This window comes from Ursus americanus, chromosome 18 (assembly GCF_024610735.1).
Source record: "Ursus americanus isolate L20-20 chromosome 18, mUrsAme1.1.p, whole genome shotgun sequence".
Lineage (NCBI taxonomy): Eukaryota > Metazoa > Chordata > Mammalia > Carnivora > Ursidae > Ursus > Ursus americanus.
In genome coordinates, this window is record NC_142144.1 from 4,895,197 (window position 1) to 4,917,990 (window position 22,794).

At 58.0% G+C, this 22,794-nt stretch overlaps 1 protein-coding gene and 1 long non-coding RNA gene across 19 annotated transcripts in view; one reads left to right on the forward strand and one right to left on the reverse strand.

Annotated features, from left to right (window-relative positions):
* RAPGEF1 (Rap guanine nucleotide exchange factor 1) overlaps positions 1-20,176 on the forward strand; it is a 131,645-nt gene extending 111,469 nt beyond the window's left edge. For 12 of the 18 annotated variants that reach the window (XM_045771206.2, XM_045771208.2, XM_045771215.2 and 9 more), the window contains 14 exons: positions 423-515; positions 2,308-2,393; positions 5,492-5,603; positions 7,280-7,355; positions 9,628-9,712; positions 11,487-11,579; positions 12,499-12,684; positions 13,554-13,638; positions 13,781-13,875; positions 15,223-15,301; positions 15,416-15,517; positions 16,666-16,763; positions 17,596-17,724; positions 18,008-20,176. In XM_045771206.2, coding sequence (XP_045627162.1) covers positions 423-515; positions 2,308-2,393; positions 5,492-5,603; positions 7,280-7,355; positions 9,628-9,712; positions 11,487-11,579; positions 12,499-12,684; positions 13,554-13,638; positions 13,781-13,875; positions 15,223-15,301; positions 15,416-15,517; positions 16,666-16,763; positions 17,596-17,724; positions 18,008-18,158 — 1,470 coding nt within the window. In that variant the 3' untranslated portion in view covers positions 18,159-20,176. The remainder of the gene's footprint in view (positions 1-422; positions 516-2,307; positions 2,394-5,491; positions 5,604-7,279; positions 7,356-9,627; positions 9,713-11,486; positions 11,580-12,498; positions 12,685-13,553; positions 13,639-13,780; positions 13,876-15,222; positions 15,302-15,415; positions 15,518-16,665; positions 16,764-17,595; positions 17,725-18,007) is intronic. The other 6 variants (XM_045771219.2, XM_045771221.2, XM_045771210.2 and 3 more) reach the window with 1 other exon arrangement.
* On the reverse strand, positions 5,133-9,631 carry LOC148108543 (uncharacterized). Its single transcript, XR_015727267.1, has 2 exons — positions 8,286-9,631; positions 5,133-7,846 (listed from the first exon to the last, which is right to left on the reverse strand). It is a non-coding gene; the product is annotated as an uncharacterized LOC148108543 (long non-coding RNA).
* Positions 20,177-22,794: the final 2,618 nt, after the last annotated feature.

Consider the following 22,794-nt stretch of genomic DNA (forward strand, 5'->3'; position numbering starts at 1 on the left):
AGGGACGCGGGCCAGCAGGCGGGGCGGAGTGAGCGCGGGCCGGCGGGAGCGGCGCAGCCACGTGTGGACCTGTCTGGTGTTGCCTCTCCCTCCGCGGCCCGCCGCTCCCGCCGTGCTGGGAACCCCGCGGGGAGGAGTGTGCCTCCTCCAGGGCCCTTTGAGTGGCCCCCCCGTCTCTCGGAGAAGATCCAGCAGGACACTTGCGTCCCCTGTAGCACAGAGGCAAGAGGTGGCAAAAGCGCCACGTTCTCTGGCCTGGGAGAAGCTTCACAAGGAGCAGCGAGGGCTGCGGTTGCCGTCTTTCCCCCTCACGAGAGGAGTGGCCTGGTCAGGGCCAGCCCATTAGGCCGCTGTCTCTGAGCCGTGCCGGCTGGCCAGGGGGCCTGTCACATGTGCATTTCCTCTCATCCTGTCTCCCCCAGAGTGAAAACACCAGTGAGGAGGCTGGTGAGGGTGAATACGTCAGTCTGTACTCCTCTGGCCAGAGCAGCGAGGAGCTGGCTCACTCTCGAGGAGTAAGTAACCTCAGGGCTGCCTCGTGCATGCGGCCCGGCCTGGCAGGGTTGGGCCATGCTTCTGCCTGGCTGAGCCTCCCGGGCACTCGCCGGCTGGGGCCCTGCGGCCTTGCCGAGAGCCAGCATGGCTCCGTGGAGAGAGTACGTGGCTCCTGGAGGAGTCCTCCCTCTGCTCTCAGTGCGTGTGGCATTCCTCAGGCCAGGCCGGAGGAGTCTTCTGGAAATCTGCGGAGGCAGCATGGTGTTGGCCTGGCCACATATCGGTTGCTCTCCAGGATTTCTTTCTATCCCGTCTTCCAGTGTTGAGATCCATCCTCTGTCCCCTACCGAGAGGGCAGGAGTCTGCTCTCCTACACCACCGAGCCTCCTGAGCTTTGGCCCCCTCAGCCTCCCCCAGGCCGCTCCTTCACCCCCACAGGAACAGCTTCTGAGGAAGCGGGGTGGGTGGCAGGGAGCCCCTGCTGTGTTAATGCACCTCTCTCCTGAGAGCCTAGAGAAATACCTGGGGTGGCCACCCTCGCTCGACTTCTGTCCCAGCTCGGTACAGCCGTTCTGCTGAGCGGTCAGCTTTCTGGGTTTTGCTGCAGCAAAACGTGAGCAAGTTCAGAAGCTTCAAAAATAATGAGTCCCTTGAGAGGGCTGGAGTCCTCCCTGGTGATGAGCTCACAGGGCCCAGCCCATTAAAAATGTGGTCACTCCTGGTAAGACAGCCCCCACCAAGGGCATCCCCACGGGATCTTCGATGTTCACACAAGGCCGGCCCCACTTTAGGCATTAGCAAGTCATAGAGCACTGTGCAGTTTTCACTCCAGTGTGATTCGACCCTGCCGTGGAAGCTCTTTCTCCTCTGGTGTTCCCTCCTCCTGTCCCCTCTGGTGACCTGGCCCCCACATCATCCAGTTTGGCCTCCACACAGTGGAGCCTTTCCCTAGCTGGCCTTCCGTGGCTCTCCCCCTCCACCCATGACCACGTTCGGTGCTGACTTTTCCTCAAAGCATGCTCCTCAAGGAGGATCCGTGTATTCATGCCACCCTGCTCTCTGTTGTGGCCTCAGTGACAGACCAGGGATGCCCGACAGCCATGTCGTCACTGAGGGGGGCGGGCCCAGCTTCCCAGGGCCAGGCCACTGGAGGAGAGGGGGCTGCACTCACGTGCTCCAACAGCTAGACCCCTGGGAACCATAACTGGCGGGCAGTTGGGCATGGCAGTCCCGAGGGCTTGGTGTGACCAGGAAGTCAGCAGAGGTTTGCTGCATCCTGGCAGGGCACCGTGGTTGGGGACACAAGTTTGGAGACAGACAACCCTGGGTGTGAATGCAGGCTGTGGCCATCTAGCTGTGTGGTCTGGGGCAGGGCCTTTACTCGCTCCCAGCCTGTGTCTGTGTGTGTGAGTGGGTACAGTGACACCAGAGGACAGACAGGGTCTTGGTCAGGGCCAGGGGGAAAGAGGCATGTGAAGCCCTTAGCGCAGCGCCTGGCTGAGCTTGGCCGAGTAGCGGCCACCGTGACAGTCCTTTCTTCTAGGAGGTGCTTGGGATGGCTTCATCTAGGCTGGCAGCTGACACAGGTCCTAAGTAGGGGCACCTGTCACTGTCCACAAAGGCAAGATGCTAGTCCGAAGAGGCCCTTGCCCTTCCTGTGTCATTAACTGCATTCATGGTTACCTCGTTCACATGTCAGATTGCTCCGTAGGAACTTGTGCTCAGAGGCCACTTGCAGGCGGGAATGCTGGGAAGCAGATCCGCCCAGCGTGGGGCACCTGTCACAAACCCAGCACTGACTTCTCTTTTCAGGAATCACCAGCTATGAAAGATGGACATCCCAGAGATCTCTCGTCGGCCAGCAGCGCACCCGGGAAGGAGAGCAGAGACGGCGACAGGTAGGGAGTGACCATGTAGAGCGGGTTGTCTGAGAGCTTCAGGCCCAGCCGGGGAGGGCGGCCCCCTGCCCGCCAGCATGCCAGGCCTGCGGGAGCTTGAGGTGTACCTCCTTTCCTTCTGACTCGCAAAATTCTGCGTGCTCAGGGTAGAAAACCTGGCAAGTACAGAAATGTGCAAGTCAACCAGAAAAATCACTAACAATCCCACCCTTAAAGGTTTTCGTTCTGGCAGGCAGTCTGCCTTACTTCCTGATTACGTGCTCACATATTATCTACTCTACAGATGACCTGTGACTGTTTTTAAGATTTTATTTATTTATTTGACAGAGTGCGCGAGTGTGCACACACATGAGTGAGGGGAGCAGCAGACAGAGGGAGAGGGAGAAGCAGGCTCCCCGCTGAGCAGAGAGCCTGACAACATGGGGCGCGATCCCAGGACCCTGGGATCATGACCCAGGCCGAAGGCAGACGCTTCACCGACTAAGCCACCCAGATGCCCCCATGACGGTATTTTAAATCCCAGGCCAACCTTCCTTGGCCTCTTCCAAGTTCAAGCGCACTAAGGGGGTGTCAAAGACCCCCCCAAAACTTTTTATTGTGAGTTACTAGACGTGGTGCGTATATCGTGTTGTTAAACCATTTGAAAGTAAGTTACAGACATAACACTCAGCCCCTGAATACTATAGTGTGCCTCCTAAGATGTTTTAATTTTGTTAAAAGACTGATTTAGAGAGAGTAAGCATGCTGGAGTGGGAGGGAGGTGGGCAAGAGGGAGAGAGAGAGAGAATCTCAAGCAGACTCCCCACCCAGTACAGAGCCCAACACGGAGCTCGATCTCACAACCCTGAGATCATGGAGTCGGACCTGAGCTGAAATCAGGAGTCGGACACTTAGGGGCGCCTGGGTGGCTCAGTCAGTTATGCATCTGGATTCCTGGGACCCAGCCCCGTGTCGGGCTCCCTGCTCAGCAGGAAGTCTGTTTCTCCCTCTCTCTGTACCCCTCCCCCTGCTCGTGCTCAATCTCCTGCTCTCTCTCCCCCAAATAAATATTAAAAAAAAAAAAAAAAAAAAAAAAGAGCTGGACACTTAACTTCTGAGCCACCCAGGCATCCCCTCCTCCTAAGATATTTTAGAAGCCTACCAGATTGCAATACCATTATCACACCTAAGAAAATTAATAATAAATTCCCTCATATCGTCTGCTATGCAAACCACCTTCCATTTCCCCAGTTCTTCCTAAAATTAACTTGTATAGTTTATTTTTTTGGAAGTAAGACCAGTCAGGAGTCAGTACATTTAGTTTTATGTGCCTTTAATATTTTGCAGCATTTTTCAGTATTCGCACAAGTCACACCTGAGCCGGTTGAGAAATATGTAGTCCGTTTCCCCACGTGAAGGGCCTGCCGACCCTCTGTGCCGTCTGCAACTTCACGTGGACGTCGCCTTCTTAGCGAGCTGGTCTACAAGTCCAAGCTCTTCCTCCCTCTCTAGGCCAAGATTCAGCTACCTCTGGGGTTCTGGGCACAGAGCCAGGCAGTACCCACTTGTCAGGCCTAAGCGTAAAGGGTTGAAGAGGTGGTAAAAATAAAAGAGCAAGAGACAGGAGGACAGACGGACAGCATTCTGTAGGGGCCTGTCGAAGGCCAGCCTGCTGCGGCCACTCCCAGGTGCTCTCCGTGTGGGGTCTGCCTGGGCTAAGATCTCCCCACGGCGTAAGCAGGGATGGGTTTTCTAGTTCAACATCTGGTAGCAAACAGTGTCTGCGCCAAGCAACAGGAGCTCACGGGTTCTGCCTCCAGCAGCACTGAACCCCAGAGCACCATTTTTGAGAGTTGCAGATGGCCCTTGTTTAAAAAAAAAAAAAAAAAAGGAGAAGGATGAGCACAGTGACTGCTTAGAAGCAATTACGAAACTGTCCTCTTTCCACAAAGGCCAGACCGCAGACCCGACGCTGAAGGGACACGTAGCACATGGTTCTCCCCAGGAGTGTGTGATTTTGCTCCAGGCCATCCTTGTCTTACCAAAGGCACAAATTTTTAACGTCTCAGATACTTAGGGTTAAAAACGTGGCCTGTGACCACAAGGCCAGCCTGGGCCTCACAGGATCCATGGTGGAAATCATCAGAATAAAACGGGAATATGGGAGAAAATGCCGGGGGAAGCAGGGTGCCTACAGACCCAGCGTTCGTCTGCTCCTAGGATGCCCCCTCACCGCCCCACATTTCTCCTCTGCTGGCGGTTCTGTCCTCCTCCCCCTTCACCAGCAAACTCCTGCTCAGTGCTGCAGGTCTCAGCTCGTCTGTCCTGCCCCAGGGGCTGCTGCCCTTCACACCGGCCTGGGTCTTCTCAGGCTGCTGCCCCTGCTGCTCGTTTTAATGTCAGTCTCTCCTGCTAGACCCAGCACCCCAAGGACAAGGGCCAGTCAGCCCAGTTCATGCTTCTCAGTCCCAAAGAAAGGCAGCCCTTGGAAAAAACTTGAAGAATGACATTAATAACCATGCAAACTCTCTACCAGCCTGCTTTCCCTTTTGCTCTTCCTGTCCTTGGGTACCAGCTGTGCCTATGGTGGCCTTGACAAAAGTGACTGATCCTATCACTTATTTAAACAGCTCGAGGAAACCTTGATCTCCTTTTTTTTTGTTGTTTTTTGGTTTTTTTTTTTTTTCTTTTCTTTATTCTCTTCTTTTTTTAAGTCCCAATGCAGGACTTGAACTCATGACCCTGAGATCAAGACCTGAGCTGAGATCATGAGTCAGATGCTTACCAGCTGAGCCACCCAGGCTACCCCAGTCTCCTTCTTAATCCCTTCCATTGACAGAGCGTCCACAGAGAGCAAGAAATGTCCCAGGGTCACACAGCTCATCAGTAGCGGCACTGGAGATGCAGTCCGCGCCCTGGCTTCCGGCCCCCACTCAGGCCCCCTGTGCAGGGGATGGGGAGCTGTGTGGCCTTGACACGGGAGCTGCAGTTCCGGTAGAACCTGTTTGGGGGCAGTCGTGACTCGCAGTCACGCAGAGGGCCGCACCACCTCAGTGCCCTGGTGTCCCGGCCCCTGGGGCCTGCTGGACCCTTGCAACAGAAAGTACTTCTGTCTCTAGGGCCTCAAGGTCACCAGATGGTTCAGAGTTGGCTCGGTCGGAGGAGGAAGTGGATGAGCTGTCCCTCATCGACCACAGCGAGATTATGGCAAGGCTGACCCTCAAGCAGGAGGTGAGCACAGGCCTCGGCTGGGCTGGTCCATAAAGAGGGTGAGGGGGCTTTGAGGAGACTGTAACCTGAGGGGTCTCGAACTGAAGGACCCAAGCCAGGCACCGACACGTGAAGTGGCCACCCCACACTTCGTGGGCTCTGCGCGCGGCCTTTACCCTGGCCCCATGCCTGGGCCACGGGGATTGCAGAAGGACCTGGGCAAACAGACGGTCTCCTGGAGAAAGTGCACTGTCCCCTTCTCTGACACTTCGAGAGTCATCTTGGGCAAGTCATGTAACATCTCTAAGCCCAGAGGACAGGACTCTGGAGGATATGATACCAGTGAAACCCGTGTAGGGTGCTCAGCACAGAGCCTGAGCATGGGGGGCCCTCATTAGCATAAGCTGCCTTCACATCAGCATTGACCGAATAACCCACTGGAGTTTCAATGGGAGGCACAGGCTGATTCAGAAATCTTAGGCCCGCAGCCTCCTCTGTCCTGTGCCTTGTCAGGAGCGCCTTGTGCAATTCTGGAAACACAGAAGAATGTCTCAGTGTGATAGCCCTGACCCAGCCCTGGGGAAGTGACTGTGTTTCTGGGCTCCGGCTTCCTGGCAGCGCACGCACAGACAACCAGGCGTATTCTCCCCTTTGCACGTTGCCGGGCCGGGCTGAGCGGAACAGGCAGGGCAGGGCTGGCAGGGGCAGTGGGGCAGCCGGCTTCTCTACAGAGAGAAGTGATGCTTCGTGATCCTTGCCAGAAATTCCTTCTGAAAAATCGGGTCGTGGGCATAGCTGCCCTCAGCCTTAGCTGGAAATCCAAGATGCTCTCAGGACTCTGGAATCCAGGGGTGAAAACAAGTCCTGGAGAGGCAGGTGCATCTCCAAAAACGAGGGCTGTGAACCCCTGGGGACTCGTAGGGTTGGTTTCCTTCAGAACCGGAGGCAGGGGCTGTGGGGCGCTCAGGCAAGCCTGGTGCTGTGCTGCCTGGGCTCCCATTCCTGGCCCTGCTAACCGCCCGCTCTGGCTCCAGGCAGGTTTATGGGCTGAAGCCTCTTTGCCCACATGAAAGTAAGGCTTTTTCCTTAATTGGCAGAGGGCAGCTGGTAGCATAGAGGCAACGTCAGGCACCATCGAACATCTTTGTGACGCTTTACACTCCTCTGAGGGCTCCCTGTGGAACATTTATGACGTTCTGACAAGTGACTTCTCCTTCCACCTGGGGAAACGGGTGTAAATTCAGGGCAGCTTGCTGCAGTTTTAGGAACGCGGCCGTAGTTGGAAATAATCCTGCTACCTCTCCGGTCTTCTTGGGAGTGGCTGGCAGCAGTCCTGCGTGCCTCCCCGTGGGGTCCCGCCGTTCCCAGCATGAGAACTTCCCTCCTCACCTCCCTGCCCCCTGGGTTGGTGAAGAGGGAGAGATCTAATGGTGCCATCATCCCTCACCTCTGCTGTGACCCAGTGCAGCTCCCAGGGCTGTCCACCTCCCAGATGAGTTCTGGTCTGTCCTGTCTGCAGAGTGCAGAGGGCCCCTGTGCTGGGTCACACTGCTCCCGGGTGAGGGAGGGCAGGGGGCAGGGGGTCCCGGGGTCTCCGCAGTGCAGCGGCTTGGTCATCTCGTCCCTGCCTAGAACTTCCCGATCTGACTCTCGTGGCTGAATTCTGCTGCGTGTCCTCCTTTGCTTTGTCCTTGCAGGGTGACGATGGGCCAGACGTCCGTGGCGGATCTGGAGATATCCTACTGGTGCACGCTACTGAGACAGACAGGAAAGGTACGGCAGCGCCCTGGGCAGGGGCCTTGGTCTCTTGGGGTGGGCTGGCCCCTCAGCCCTGCCCTCTGCTGTCCCCTCCACCAGCCCTCAGGGGGTCAGAACATGGTCCTGGTGTCCCGCGGTCACTGTGCGGAGAGCCCACCCTGGGGATGGAACCAGCCCTCTCAGGGGGCGCCCTCCATGGGTAAAGAGTAATGAGGACCCCAAAGGCCCCCAGGGGCGGCAGAGGGGGAGCTTCGACTCAGAGCTCAGCACCTCAAGTGACAACGTGTCCAACAAGGTTAACGTTCCAGCAACACGGAGGTAGCTGTTTCTACTTCTCCTGAGGTCTGACGCATTAGGTGATTCCAGACAGCGGCCTCCACGAGGACCCCCCGGCACGTGTTCTGTTCCAGAGCTCAGTCTAGAGCAGCGGTGGCACCGTCACAGGACGGGCTTCTGACCCCTCGGCACGTGGCTGCCATGTTCAGCATCCTGATCTGCTGACAGGGCTGGAAAGGCAGGGGGCGTACTGTTGGGTGGATTCTGCTAGCAAAAGAGCACTCCCTCCACATCGTGTTCCGGCGGGGGGGGGGGGGTGCCGTGACCCTGACCTCTGCCAGGACGGAGGAGGGGCACTGCAGGGCCCGCACATGGGCACCCCCCAACCACTCCTTTTCCTTCTACATCTTTGAAAGTTATTAAAAAGGGGATGTGCCAACAGTATTAAAGCCAGTTGTGGAGAGAATTAAAATGGCCCAGTCCTGAAACCCTCACCCACCCATTTTATTTTTATAATGACGATGCCCCTGTTTTTATAGCAGATTTCCCCAAATATGTTACACAGAATGACTCTGGGAATTTTTAAATTATGAAAATAGTATAGAAATGGTCACATTGCAGAGAATTTGAAGAATAGAGAAAAAGAAGAAATGACCCCAACGAACTCACCGTAGCCACTATTTTGCCTTCCGGGGTTTCTTCACCCCTGGTTTCTTTGGACTGGGGCAAAGCCCGGTCGTGGGGACTGAGTTCAGAGCCAGGCACGTCCCATTCCTTCCCTTCCCTTCCCGGCCTCGGCCGACCCGGCTGTTTGAAGCGGTCCCCAGTGGACAGGGAGGTGCGCGGAGCCGACGTGAGGCAGCGTGGCACACAGGCCGTGCTCGGGAGTGGCCCTCGCTCAGCTTCTCTGCGGTTGCACGCCTGCCTCAGCTGGGCAGGAGGAACGGTTTTCATGTTTATCCAAAGGGCTGAAGTGGGAGCTGGCTCCCGTCCTCAGCTTGGAGCGGCAAGCTCTGCTGTCCTGCAGGTGTGGCCAGATGGAGCCCCCGGGGGCAGGGCCGTCCAGAGCCTTCCAGGTGGCCAACGGTGCCCGGGAAGGGAGGCGCTGCCATCAGCTGGGACCTCCACTGGATTTCAGTCATGGGGAGATTTTGAGGCTGCAGGGAAACCAAGTCATTTGTACACGGATGGATGCTGGAGGCAGAGGCCCTGGCCCACGTAGCACGTTCCTTGGGCAGGTGGCTTCCTGTGGACCAGAGACCACGCCAGTGCTACTACACTGAGACGCCCACGGCTCAGGGCAGGCAGACTTGGATCTGTTCTTCCAGAAGCAGGCACTGGCCTGTGCTGGGCCCATCTCCGCCTCCTCGCCTATCCTGTCTTTGAACAGAAGCCCCAGGGGGGCAGTGAGCTGCATGAGTTTAGGGGTCCAGGAAGGAGGAGCTGGAGCAGGATGCTGTTGGGCCGTGCTGTGTGCTTCCAGCCCGTGAGCCTCCTTCCCGGCACCTGCTCTGCCAGCCAGACGCCCCCCTCCCCGTGCAGACCCCAGGTGCAGGAGCAGGTGTTGCTTTTGCTTTCATTTGTGCTGGAGGTAACTGGCTAGGGCAGGGCCACGGGAGCCAGGGTTCGGCTGAGCCCGCACTCCTCGGCTGGAGAAGCGGGGATCCTCTCGATTCCTCCACCTGGTGAGCTGGGGGATGAATGAGAGAAGACAGGAGAAGGGGGTCCACGTCCACAGAAGAATAGCCCTATCTTAGGTCTCTCGATATGTGGAAATTCCCAAGATTTTTGTTCCTGGGCCCTGCCATCTCAAGTATTACCTATGACTTAGCTTCCAACTCCTGCCGATGAGTTTGAATTATTTTCTCTGTGCCCACGATTAAGACCCTTTGAATCAGCGAGTCTTAGGACAGCTAAGGAGCTGGCAGGGACGGAGGTATGTGTGGCAGGCGCGTGCCCGTCTGCGTCCCCTGCCAGCGGCGGCATCACTCATCGGTTGTTCTTGCTCTAGATTTGGTGTTGTACTGTGAGGCCTTCCTGACCACCTACAGGACCTTCATCACCCCGGAGGAGCTCATCAAGAAGCTGCAGTACCGATATCCTTTCCCGTGGCCCCCACCCCTGGCCCCACTCCTCTCCCGGCACAGAGCCTTCGGAGCCGGCCAGGAGAGCGGGCCTTTCTTCCTGCTGCCCTGCGCCCTCGCTTTGGGACATCAGGCCAGGCTTTCTCTTCCAGTCTCCTTCCTTGTCTGAGGGCTGAGTGAGATGACACGAGGTACAGCGGGTGTGCTGCCTGACGGCAGCTGTGGTCACCAGGGAGTCCTGAAAAGGAGTTAGAAGGAACGGATACACCCCAAGAGGGAGAATGCATGCAGGCCCCCCTGCAGCTTCTGAGCTGAGCCCCAGACCACTGAGGTGACAGGTCCCAAGTGTGCAGGGCTTATGGGGCCCAAGCCTCACATGAACAGCCTCGGGGGAAGGCACAGCCGCTCTGCCTGGTGGCAGACCCAGCAGTGGACAGAAAGACCATATCCAGAGAGAATCAGCTCCTACCCCTCAACTGTCTCTGCCCCAGCGGCTCACCCTTTCAGGGATGACTCCGTGCAGCAGCGGTCGAGGAAGACCCCGGGCCCTAGGGCCCACCGTCATTGACTTTCTCTCACACCTGCTCCTCTGTGGAGGCTAACCTGAGCTGGGGCTCTGAACAGCGCACTCTCCCAGGGAGCCCTGTTCCCTGGCCACCTCCCCGGGTCACAGCCCACGACTGCCATCTGCTGGACGGCTGCTGTTACTCGGGGCAGGAAGTCCCGAGTCCTGCAGGCTGACCCCTTCCTTTCCTGTGTGCCGGGAGGCTTGGCTTCTTGTCTCCTCCGGACCTCTGTCGCTCCTTTCACGGTCCCCGTGCCCCAGCCCTGGAGGACCTGGTCTCTCAAGGTTTAAGTAGACAGTCCCCACTGCAGAGACTTATGTTCCCTGTAGCCTCAGGCGTTCAGTTGCTCGCAGGCCTCACTCGGCAAGTGACAGTAACTCCCTTGAGAACTTCCTAGTGGGCAGGATGACGCGAAGGCTCACTTACTGTCAAACTCCTCGATACGTCATTGTTACGTTGCATACACCATTATATTACTACCTGTTACAGCTCGGAGAGCTTGCATGACCCAAATGCAGTTTGGTGGGAGAGTGGCCACCCCATACACATGTGCTCCAGAGCTCAGGCTCCCAGCACCTACCCGCGTGGCTGCGTCAGGCATTAATGGGAATGTTGCAGCATCGAGATCCTGGGCACCGCTGCCTTGTAAGGCTTCTGCTGCAGGCTCCGGGGACAGTCCCTGGTACGAGGCTCCTTCCCGAGCATCCACGGATCCCTGGAGAACGGGAAGACCAGCCAGAGCAGGGGCTGGAGAGTCAATGGTGAACACGAGAAGATGGTGAGAACCACGACCTTGGGGAGGAGCTGGAGGTGGCCGGCTGTGTGTCTGCTGAGGGGAAGGGGCATCTGAAGCCGCAGAGAGATGGCTGGGATGGAACTCAGGGCAAGAGTGCAGGAGGCATCTAGGGTGCCATGCGCCCCCCCTCCCAGTCCCATTGAGAGGGTGTTTAGGGCCTGTAGGTTTTGACCACCTGTTTCCACCTGAGGCTCAGCAAGGCAGCCTGCAGCGTTTCAGGTCTCACGGGGAGCTGGGGGTGGGAGGTCCGACGGAAAGGCCGTGGAAGCCGTCCTACGGGCCCGGCTCCTGGTGGAGGGGGGGCCTCCCTCCCAGGGCTCCTGCACGTCCTGAGCGCCCTGTAAACGGCAGCTGGGAGAAGGTAACCCTCCCCTCCCCCCATCCCTGCCTGCGTGAGAATGGCTTTCCTTAACCCACACTCCACGTACGAGAAGTTCTCACCCTTTGCGGACACGTTCAAGAAGCGCGTCAGCAAGAACACGTTCTTCGTGCTGGTGCGGGTGGTGGATGAGCTCTGGTGAGTGCTCGTGCCCATGAGGTGGCAGGGAGGCTGGGGCGGGGGAGCCCGGCAGGCCTGGGGCACCCCAGGGTTCCCCACCGGGGCTGCAGTCTTCCTTGCTGAGGTGGGGACGTCCCGTCCCATTCCACCCGTTTATGCCAAGCTGTGTGCCCACGGAACGTACCCTGCAGCTCTGGGTCGGGCTTGCTCCTGCCCACCCGAGCAAGACCCTTGGGGAGAATGACCAGCTACCCAGATCTCCTCGTGGGGGCCATCCCTCGTAGCCACACCGTCAGCGGGCACTGGTGGATCCCCACCTGCTCGCCCCAGCGCCCCCCTGCCCCGACTCGGCACTCACCGTTACATGCACTTAACAAGGGCACGTCCGGCAGCTCCCTCTCCTGGGTCTGGAGAGCCGTGGTGAAGGAAACCACAGGCCCTGCCTTCAAGGCATTTCCCTTCTGCGGGGACGGTGGCCTCAGCCCGGGGCGGCACAGCCGTGAGAGCGCCGTGCGCGGAAAGCGCTGCGCGGAGGGAGTTCAGGAGGGTCCTGCAGGTGGCTGCTCTGAGGGGCCGGGGCCTCTTAGTGACTCATCACCCAGGCAGGACCAGGGGCTTCCTCTGGGGCAGGATTGGAGTGAGATTGTCTCCGTGGCCCAGGCCCGAACGTGGGCCCTGAAGCTTGTCCAGTGCCAGCCGGCATTTGCTGAGAGCACAGCCATTCTGTATCACCAGCGGGACTGCTCCCCGCGCTTCTGAGGACCTGGGTGGCCATCCGGACACATTTTCTTGCTCTCTTCCCTGAAGAGATTTCCTAGCCCTGCTGGTCGCTGCCACGTGACCCTTGGGTATTCTGAGGTAGATTCTGGGCCTGGTGGCAGCCGTCCTCTTCCTGGGCTATGTCCTGGCCCCTGACGTGTGGCCCTTGGCCCTCTAGCCTCGTGGAGTTGACCGAAGAGATCTTGAAGCTGCTGATGGAGCTGGTCTTCCGCTTGGTGTGCAGTGGGGAGCTCAGCCTGGCCCGTGTGCTCCGGAAGAACATCCTGGACAAGGTAGACCAGAAGAAACTGCTCAGGTGTGCCAACTCCGACCAGCCCCTGGCAGCCCGGGGGGTAGCCGCCAGGTGAGCCGCCAACCGTCCGCCCGTGGCTCTCCGGCCCTAGAGCCTCGCGTCCTGGTTGTGCCCAGGCACTGTGATGAGGGGTCTTGTGGACAGCCCAGTGCATTCCCCAGGGGCTGGGCCTCTTCTCCCGGGGGTCATGATGTGTGATTTAAAAAAAAAAAAAAAAAACCCGGGGCGCCTGGGTGGCACAGCGGTTAAGCGTCTGCCTTCGGCTCAGGGCGTGATCCCGGCGTTCTGGGATCGAGTCCCACATCAGGCTCCTCCGCTATGAGCCTGCTTCTTCCTCTCCCACTCCCCCTGCCTGTGTTCCCTCTCTCGCTGGCTGTCTCTATCTCTGTCGAATAAATAAATAAAATCTTTAAAAAAAAAATAAAATAAAATAAAAAAAACCTTTTTAACCAAGAAGTGAGGAGGCAGGGCGGGGGGGCACTTAGGAGGACAGCAGACAGGTGAATGCATTCTGGGCTGTGGTCAGCTCTTGTCTTCCCGGCAATAACGTGGCAGTTGTGAATTCTTGACCCCCCACCCTCCAGGCCGTCCTGAACATTCCTGCAGACCTGTAGGGCTCTAGTGTGTTGCAGGTGCCCTAGCCATATGTTCCCACTGGGCCCCAGCAGTGGGGTCAGGCTGAGTTCTCAGGTAGCGCAGTTGTCACGGGACCCACCCAGCAGAGGCACCACGGTCCCCAGCCAGAGTGCGGTCTGGTCATGCCCTGCCACTGGTCGGCTCTGAAGCCGCTGTCCTCCTGCTGTGATGCAAGGCTTGGGGCGGCCGCTCACTCTGACCTCCCAGCTCTGAGGCCAGAGGATGGCACCCAGCCACCTCCCGCTGTCCCTGTCCCCACTGCTCATCTCGTGCCTCTCTTCTAGGCCGGGGACTTTGCATGACTTTCACAGCCATGAAATAGCTGAGCAGCTGACCCTGCTGGATGCTGAGCTCTTCTATAAAATAGAGGTATGGCGTTGCGCAGGGCTGGGGGCAGGAGAAGGCTGTCCCTTGCCCCGGAGGGAGCAGCTGCTGGTCCCTAAGCAGGAGAAACTGCCCATCATCGGGAAGCCAGAAGGCTCCGGCTCCAGCCGCTCCACTTCCTTTGCAGATTCCTGAGGTTTTGCTTTGGGCAAAAGAGCAGAATGAGGAGAAAAGCCCCAACTTGACCCAGTTCACAGAGCACTTCAACAACATGTCATACTGGTAAGAAGGGGCGGCAAGGGGTGGCGGTGCAAAGCCTCGGTTCTCTACAACAGCAGGCTGGCCAGGTCGCCATGCTGTCTTCACACCAGCAGGAGGTGCCCTTCTCCTCCCAGCTCGCAACGAGGCCCTGGGCGTTACTTGGGAACTGCGGGCAGCAGAGAGCACACTGGCTGAGGAGATGTCCGTGACAGAGGGGAGTCCAGGATCAGTTAGTAATGTCTGCCCTAGGTGGCGGCAGGGGCAGGAGTGTTCACGGTGCCATCCCGCACTGGTCACGGCCCAGCTCCCCACTGCCAGGCAGCCCCAGGACCGAGCCTCACACGGACACGATCTGAAAGAACAGCAAAGGAGCACGTTCTGTTCAGACTTTAATTAGGCCTGAATTCTTAAAATGAAGCCCAAAGGTATGCTTGCACTAGAACACTAACCGAATGGTTAGCTTTTCAAGGTGTGACTTAAAGGTGCCCCCAGCGTCTCGGCATCAAACAGGATGGTCAGAGCGCGGTAGCCACGCAGTCCGCGCTGCGCGACCCACCCTGCTCGCAGCCCATGCTGCCACTGACGGAACATCTGAGATTTGTTAAACCTCCGAGGACTGCTTGTTAGAGGGAACCTGGGTCATGTCCCACTTGGCCGGCTTTTCTCCCCCCACAGGAGGTGCTCCGCTCCTCAGCAGCTCGAGCTCAGCCATCGCAAGCCGCCGTCAAAGGCAGTGGCTTGTAGGGCAGACGGAAACTGCACACAGCCTTGAGCCCGGCCTCCGACCCAGCCCCCTGCCGGGCACACCCCTCAGGGGGTTCCAAGGAGGAGGTGCAGGGGGCCCGCAGAGCCCCGGTCCGCAGGGCATGCTCAGGGCGGGTGCCCTTTATTGGGGCCAAAGACAAGGCAGAGGCGGCACTCCCTCGAGTGGCCGGGCAGTGGCCCCTGTGAAGCCACAGGGTCTCCAGGCCACAGTGAGGTCCTCGTGCAAGCTGGCCTCGTGGCTGCCGCCGAGGTTCTCGAGGTGCCCTCCTAGCTCCCGTGCCCCCTCGTCTCCTGAGCTAGTGCTGAGGCCGTGTGAGGAGCCCTGCCAGCCCCAGTGGGGCTCGGGTCGGCGCTCGTCAGGAAATCGCGTGGCTGCTCGAGCCCCCATCTGCACGCACGCCCGAGGTCCCCGTCACACCGTGTCCCCTCTCGGCCTATCCCTGCGATGCTGTGAGCGCCGCGACAGCAGAGACGGGGGCAAGGCTTGGCGCCTCGAGAGCCCTGGGCACGCGCCGCGGGTGTCCACGTCCCTCTCCACCAGGACACTTAGGGGTCTGAAGGGAGACCAGTCAGCTCAGCCATCTTTCCCTTTGGCTCCTGCAGGGTGCGGTCGATCATCATGTTACAGGAGAAAGCCCAGGACAGGGAGCGGCTGCTGCTGAAGTTCATCAAGATCATGAAGGTGCGCCCCCCCCAGCCTGCGCCCCCCCCACCCCCGAGCCTGCACCCCCCCACCCCCCCCAGCCTGCACCCCCCCCCCAAGCCTGCCTCACGGCCGCCTCCCCTCCCCCTCTAGCACCTACGGAAGCTGAACAACTTTAACTCCTACCTGGCCATCCTCTCGGCGCTGGACTCGGCTCCCATCCGCAGGCTGGAGTGGCAGAAGCAGACCTCGGAGGTGAGCGGCTGGGAGGCCCCGGGCGAGCCAGCTGTTGCGAAGGTGCTCAGGTTTCTGCTCCACTGCCAGCCACCCCCCATGGTTTGCTGTGGCTGATCTCCGGTCTTGGGGCCCAAAGAGGCTCCGGGGTTGGTGCTGGGGTTGTCCCCTCACAGGGTCCTGCCGCCTGGGCTGCAAGCTCGTACCAGGGTCCCTGGTGCACTGCTTCTTTCCTTCCTTCCTTCCTTGCGCCCGTGCTCCTGGAGGGGCTGCCGGCAGCATTAGTCCTTAGGGACAGACTGAACAGGCCAGACCTACTGATGCTTTCTTTAGGGTAATTGCCAAAGGGGAGAGGATGGGGTGGTCTGGCCCCTTCGAGGGTCAGGGAGGTCCCCTGAGGAAGGGTCTTTCACACCAAGACCCCAGTAGGAAGAGTTTCCTGGGAAGGAAGGGAATTCCGGTCAGACGGGGAGAGAAGCATATAGGGACTGGCACCCTCAAGCAGCAGGACAGAGGCCAGCGTGGCCATGTCACTGGAGGGGGCCTGCTCTGCACCATGAGGGCCTTGGGGAGGCCTGGAGCACTAGACCTTTATCCTCGTGTGGGGAGCTTCCTTGAGGAGAGAGGCAAAGCCCGTGGGGTCAGGGTGTCAGCCAGGCCACCCAGGTGTTACCTCAAGGGGTGACATAAAGGGACAGTTGTAAGTCTGTTGTATGGAGAAGTGTGAGACATTTGCACTGGCTGCCACAGAAACACCTAGGAGGTCCTGAGGAGGTGACCCATGAGGGAGAGGCAGGGGGTGGGATGGGCCAGAACCCCACACCATGTGCAGGAGGGGGCGGCAGCAGCTTGCTGAGGTCACCTGCCAGACCTTGAACGCAGCAAGGAGGAAAGGCAGGCTCGGAGCCGGGGATGGCACCATTCCTGGTGTGCTTGAGAAGCCCCTTTGGGCTACAGTGTGGGTGGCACCCAGCAGGAGGCCCAGCTCCAGGCCCTGTACACGCAGCAGGTGCTCAGAGCCGTGGTTCTGCAGCACAAGCAGGCCTGGTCTCCCTCCCGCAGAGGCAGGGCCCAGGGCTGGGCAGCGGCGGGTGGGGTGGGTCAGGGAGGAGGCTGGCACTGGGGCCCCAGCATGGTCCCAGCCCTCACACCCTGTCCCTCCCACCCAGGGCCTGGCCGAGTACTGTACGCTGATCGACAGCTCGTCCTCCTTCCGCGCCTACCGGGCCGCCCTCTCCGAGGTGGAGCCCCCCTGCATCCCGTACCTGTGAGTAGAGCCCCTGCCCCGGCAGCAACCCCCCCTCACTCTGCGGGAGACATAGGGTAAGATAGAGAAACCCTCCCTTAGAGGTTTCCAACTCAGATGGTTAGGCTATTTTAACTTCAAGCTGTGTAACAAGGAGCATGTTTTACTTTCAAACAGAAAGGAAGGGTCCAATGAAAACAGTCCCACTCTCCCATCTCCCAGTCCCACTTCTGTTTCCTTCCCTCATCTGCCAGGAGGGGGACTCCTCTCCCCCCCCCAAGGGTCCTCAGACGTGGCCTTACAGTCAGTCACCCAGGAGCCCTGAGAGCATTTCCCCAAGTGTGAGCCATGACATGGAGGAAATGGGGGGTTGGGGAAAGCAGCCCTAGTCACATAAGCTGAGGGCAATAGTGGAAAAAGTCAAAGCTAGACAGGTTTCTTTATCGGGGCCCTTACTAGGCTGGTAGATATTAGGAACCTCCATGAGGAGGCAGAAGACTCCCCAGTGGCCCGGCGCAGAGGCTGCCCTCCCAGAAGCTACCATGCTTTCCCCTGGGGATGGCCGGCTGGGCTCCTGGGAGCGTGGCATCTGTGCCCCATCACTTTATGGCTTCACGTCCTCTGTCGTGAGAAGCACCTGTTAACAAAAGAGGCTCCCCATACCTCCCTTCCCTCCCCCCTGGGTTTTGGATTCTTTTTTCCTGTTCACGTATTAATTTTACAAGGCTCCTCCCATACCTGAGCTGGCTTTCCAGGGACCCCCAGTTTCTAGGTCAGGAGTTCACACGGGAAGAGACCAACACAGGCCAGATGTGCTGTCCGGAGCAGTAACTGGGCTTCTCCGTCCTCCCAGGGGCCTCATCTTGCAGGACCTCACCTTTGTTCACCTGGGAAACCCAGACTATATTGACGGGAAGGTGAATTTTTCCAAACGGTGGCAGCAGTTCAACATTCTGGACAGCATGCGGTGTTTCCAGCAAGCGTGAGTACCGGAGCCCTCGGCGCCCAGCCCACGAGCAGAGCAGGGAGGGGACGAAGGAACACTGGGGTTTCAGGAACGGGGTCTGCACCCAGAGACGGTGGCCACCTTGTTCTCCACACGCCACATTCGGGGAGGCTGGAGGGCGTGAGCCCGAGCAGTGGGGGCTCCCTGGGGCAGGCTTCTGCCGCCAGCCCTCCCCCATGGGGAACGTGCATGCGGCCCCGCCACGAGGCCGTCAGGCTCCCGGCCCCACACCAGCCCTGACCAGAGGCCCCCCCGACAGGCACTACGATATCCGAAGAAACGATGACATCATAAACTTCTTCAATGACTTCAGCGACCACCTGGCGGAGGAGGCCCTGTGGGAACTTTCTCTGAAAATCAAACCTAGGAACATAACAAGGAGAAAAACAGACCGGGAGGAGAAGACCTAGAAGCAGGTGCCGTGAGCAAGGAGAACGCTCGAGAGAGGCTCCGAGGGCGGCTCCAAGACCAGGAGGGACTTTGGACGTGGCCCCGGGCAGGCTGCACATGTCCCGGCCCCAGGGCTCAGCCAGCCCTCTGCTGTGCCGGGCAGGGGCCCCAGCAGCTTCCTGCTTCCCTCCTCCGCGGGAGCGGATGCCAGGCCCACAGCGGAGCCAGCAGGCAGGTCTTGTTTCTGATTTGTGAACCCATGGTTTGGTTTTGGTTTCTGCTTTCACTTCTGTATTCCTCCCCCGCCCCCTCCCGCCTGGGAGCAACACAGGGAGATCAGCAGACTGAGGAACAGTGGGACTCCCTTCACCCCTCCCTGAGTTCTAGGGGCCTGAGTCTGCTGAAGTGACAGGACCCTGGAAGGTGGGGGGGCAGTGCTCCTGGGGACCTGGAAGCACGGGGACTTTCAGGTGGGTGGGCAGAAAGCAGAGAAGACCCGGGGAGGCTCCTCCTACTTTCCCTGCCCTGCTTTTTAAATGCAAGATGGTGTGAGCTTTTGACGAGGCCCAGAAAGGTTCAACCCTTCAGTAGGCCTGGAACAGGCACTCCATCATGGTACTGGCCCTCAGAACTGTCCTCTTCCCATCCCGTCATCTCCCTGACCACCTGGCGCTTTGGGGAGCTGGGAAGAAGATGGAGCAAGGGAGGACATAGGTTTATCTGAGGTGGGGCCAGGAGCTCCTGGGTGAGTGAAGTTGGAGAGTAGAGGTGCGTTTCTGTCCTGGGGAAGGCCGGCGGCCCCCTCTGTCGCTTGCTGTGTGCCTTAAACTCCATCTCCTGTCCCCCCGCCCCCAGGGCTCCCCTCCTACCTTGCTCCATCCTGAGGAGCCAGGGGGTGCTCCTCGACCTTTCCCCCAGTGTGCAGTGAGCTCTGCGTGGGGAGGGACGGACAGGGGCTGACGTGGCTCTGGAGCTGCTCGTTGAGGCGGAGCAGCCCTGGCTCCCACCCCAGGGCATGCTCGCTCTCTCCATCTCCCTTGTTGGAAACCGCGCTCGCTGGGGAGATGGGCCGTGGAAGGCAGGTTTGCAGGGAGGGCCCTGCACACACAGGGGCTGGGCCGCTGCCCCCATGCCCCTTGGGTCCTGGTTTGCATGACTCAGCGCTCGCTTCTCCCAGGCTTGGGACTTGGTCAGGCAAAGGCCGGGATCAGACTTCTTAAACAACCATGTCACTTTGAGTCTTTCATGGGTTTTGAGCAGCTTTCTCTGCTCTTGTTTTGGGGTCCTGGGCCTAGAGGAGAGAATATCTGTGAAATGCCAGTGGCACCCCCTCGAGCAGCGGTCTGGCCGCCGCAGGCCGAACATGTCACTTTCTTATTTAAAGCGTGTGGTCGCTGTTCTTCAGCAGTGCTGGGCTTTGAGTCCCCTCACTGTGGTCTTGTCCTCTCCCTTCCCCTCTTGTCCCCCCCCCCCCCCCCGCCTGGCCCAGCTCTGCTGCTGGGTGTGCACGGGGGCCGCTACGGCCCAAATACTAACCTGAGCCCCCGCCTCACACACCCATCAGCAGATTGGGGGGGGGGGCTAACCTTCCCTCCCCTCTCCTCTGGGAGCCCTGCCAGGTGGAGGGAGGCAGTATGGGGGGACGAGGGGCCAGTGGGTCAGGGTGGCCCCTGCGTAAGGACCGCAGGAGCCGTGTTTAACTTATTGGCTGACAGACTTCCCACCCCGAGCCTCTGTAACACACCCTCCTGGCTCTGGGAGTTGCCAGCACCGCAGCCTGGCTGTGACTGGTCTCGGGGACCAGGACCGGGTGTGTTCCCCGCAGGTGGGGCTGGAGCCAGGGATGGGGCGGGCACACACCAGGTCAGAAGGAACCCAACTTCTCAGAAATGCCTCCCTCTCCCCCATGCCTCCCCCATGTTACATTGTAATATATATATATATATCCCCACTAACCTGGCTAATGGTGGCATCTTCCTGCAGACATTTCAAACCTGTAACTTTTATATGAAAGGAAAATAAACACCAGTGAAAGCTGCGTCCAAGTGACAGTCTGTACTGCCCACCAGCATGGTGGTAAAAACTGAAATTTCTAGGATGGAATTGAGGGGGCAAAGAGGTACCTGGAGCTACTTTTCAAAGCCCCTAAAGCATGGTCTTTGAAGTCACACCTTCTGTGAGATTCCGTCCCCCTCCCACCCCCAAGGCAGCACTCACAGACTCGGAAACATACCCATGGGTTCCAGCCTTCGCTCTGACGTGGGCTGCATGTCCTCCATTCACGACGAGCCGTGGACTTAATCCCAGCCTGTGTATCATCCCCCTTCACTGTTCTGCGCAGCTCCCAGCGTCCGACAGAGAGGGTGGTCAGCTGCTGAGCCCTCTACTAGAGGCCACTACCAAGAACCAGCCTGGTCTGGCCCTCCCCTCCCTGCAGGTGCAGACATCTGGACTGAGCCTGCCAACCAGAACTCTGGGGTGTGGCCACTACCGCTCACCCTGGTTTGAACACCTGGGTTCCACGGCCACCCCCAGAGGGGACTAGGAATGTGCACGCTTAACCCAGCAACTCAGGAGGCTCAGATGACCTCAGATCCATGTCTGGCCATGGGTGGTACAGGGCCAGTTTCCTGGGGGTGCAGTGGCCCCGCACGGTTCCCTCCAGCAGTGTGGGCAGCCCCTGCACATTCATTTAAGCCATCGCTCATTCATCAGTTTGTTTTGTTCCCTAGGGGTGCACGATTTAGGAACCCGGTCAGGCAGGGTTTGGGTCATTCTAGTTCTGCATTTGCCGGGGACCCTAGGCTAATAAGGGCTCTGGTCCTGGTTCTGCAGCTGATATGCCAAGTGACCTCAGGTAAGTAGCCCCCTCTCTGTTTCCCAGTTTTTCCAGCTGGGGTTGGGCGTGACTGACGGCTTCTACCTCACAGGTCTGCGAGGGTTCGGTGAGTTAAGACCTGAAACGGGGTCTGTCAAGATTATTTACATGCACATACACAGAGATACTGGGTCCCAAGACTCTGCAGACCATTTTACTTCATTCACTCCTCTTAACTAAAAATCCCCCCCCCCCCCAGTGAACTGTTGTAGCCATGCTACATGCTACAGAGAGGTACTTGGCATTAAAGAAATTAAGTCTGGTTTGAAATGCACTCACAGACATCAAGTCCAGAGAGGCTCACCCACAGTGTGTGCCAAACAAGCAGCTTTAGTCTTACATGCACGCCCCCGAGAACAAAGGGGAAATACCTCTCAGCTCGTCTCGAGTAGAATACAGTCCTGACATCAAACCCAGACAGCAGTCTAAGAAAAATTACAGGCAAGTATTTGTGGGAAAACTTCTAAAATAATCTTAGCAACCCCAAACGAGCAGCGTCTAAAAATCAGTACTCCCTGACCATGCTGGGCTTCCCCACAAATGCAAGGATGGAGTGTCAGTAAGCTGCTGAATGTTCTAGACCTCTCATGCTGGACAGCTTACTCAGGTGCCCCCAGCTGGTGCACCTCTCCTTCCTGGGCACCGGGGAGACTCTGCTTCCCAGCCCCCTGCAGGGAGGTCCAGGAGGGGCCAGACACATGGCACTTGGGCCTGGGAACTCGACACGTGTGCCACCCTCAAGCTCACGCTTTCCCCACCATAACACCCCTAGATTCCAGATGTTGAGATGGCAGAGTTCTAAGTAGAGAGCAACCAGACAGGGACCACCCCCACTGTCCCACACCAGACGTTACAGGAGTAGAAAACGAGCCCGTGCTAACCTACTGAGATTTCAGGGCTTATACATTTTCACAACATGGCCTAGCTGCTCCCGAATGCACCATATTAAAGGAAGAACAGCATGTAATCACCTCAGCAGTCAGAAAGCCTTTGTTAGAAATACAACACCCATTACCTTTCGTTTAAAATTCTTAGAAATCAAAAACTTCCTTAATCTGGTAAAAGTCACCTTCCAAAATCCTATGCAAACGTTATACTTCATGTTAAAATACTCAGAGCATCTCCTTTAAAATCAGAACAAGGACCCTCTTATCACTATCATCGTCGTACTGGAGATTCTAGCCCAATGTGGCAGGAAAAGAAGCAAAGCGAGATCACTAAGAAAATCTGCCAGGCCACCTGGCAGTAGAGCATGCGGCTCTTCAGCTCAGGGTCGTGACTTCAGGCCCCAGGTTGGGCACAGAGCCCACTTTTTTAAAAAAGTGAAATTTAGGGGCTGGCTCAGTCGGTTAAGCATTCAGCTCTTGATTTCGGCTCAGGTCATGATCTCAGGGTCGTGAGACTGAGCACTTTTTCGGGCTCTGCACTGGGCATGGAGCCTGCTTGGAATTCTCTCCCCCTCGGCCCCTTCCCCCAACTTGTGCACTCTCGCTAAAAAATAATAATAAAGAAGGAATCGTCGGAGGTAGTTAGCTATACAGTCGAAAAAAATTGACTGTGTTCCGATATACAGTCAACAATTAAAAACCAATTCATGAAGGCTCCCATTTATGCTGGCATCACAAGTCTTAAGTGAAACCCTTATCCTCCAAAAAAGAGGACATAGCAATTGTAAATACTTCTGTACCAACATAGGAACACCTTTATACATAGCAAATAGTAATAGACCTAAAGGGGGGGGAAAGGACAGCAAGAGAATAATAAAGGATTTAAGTACG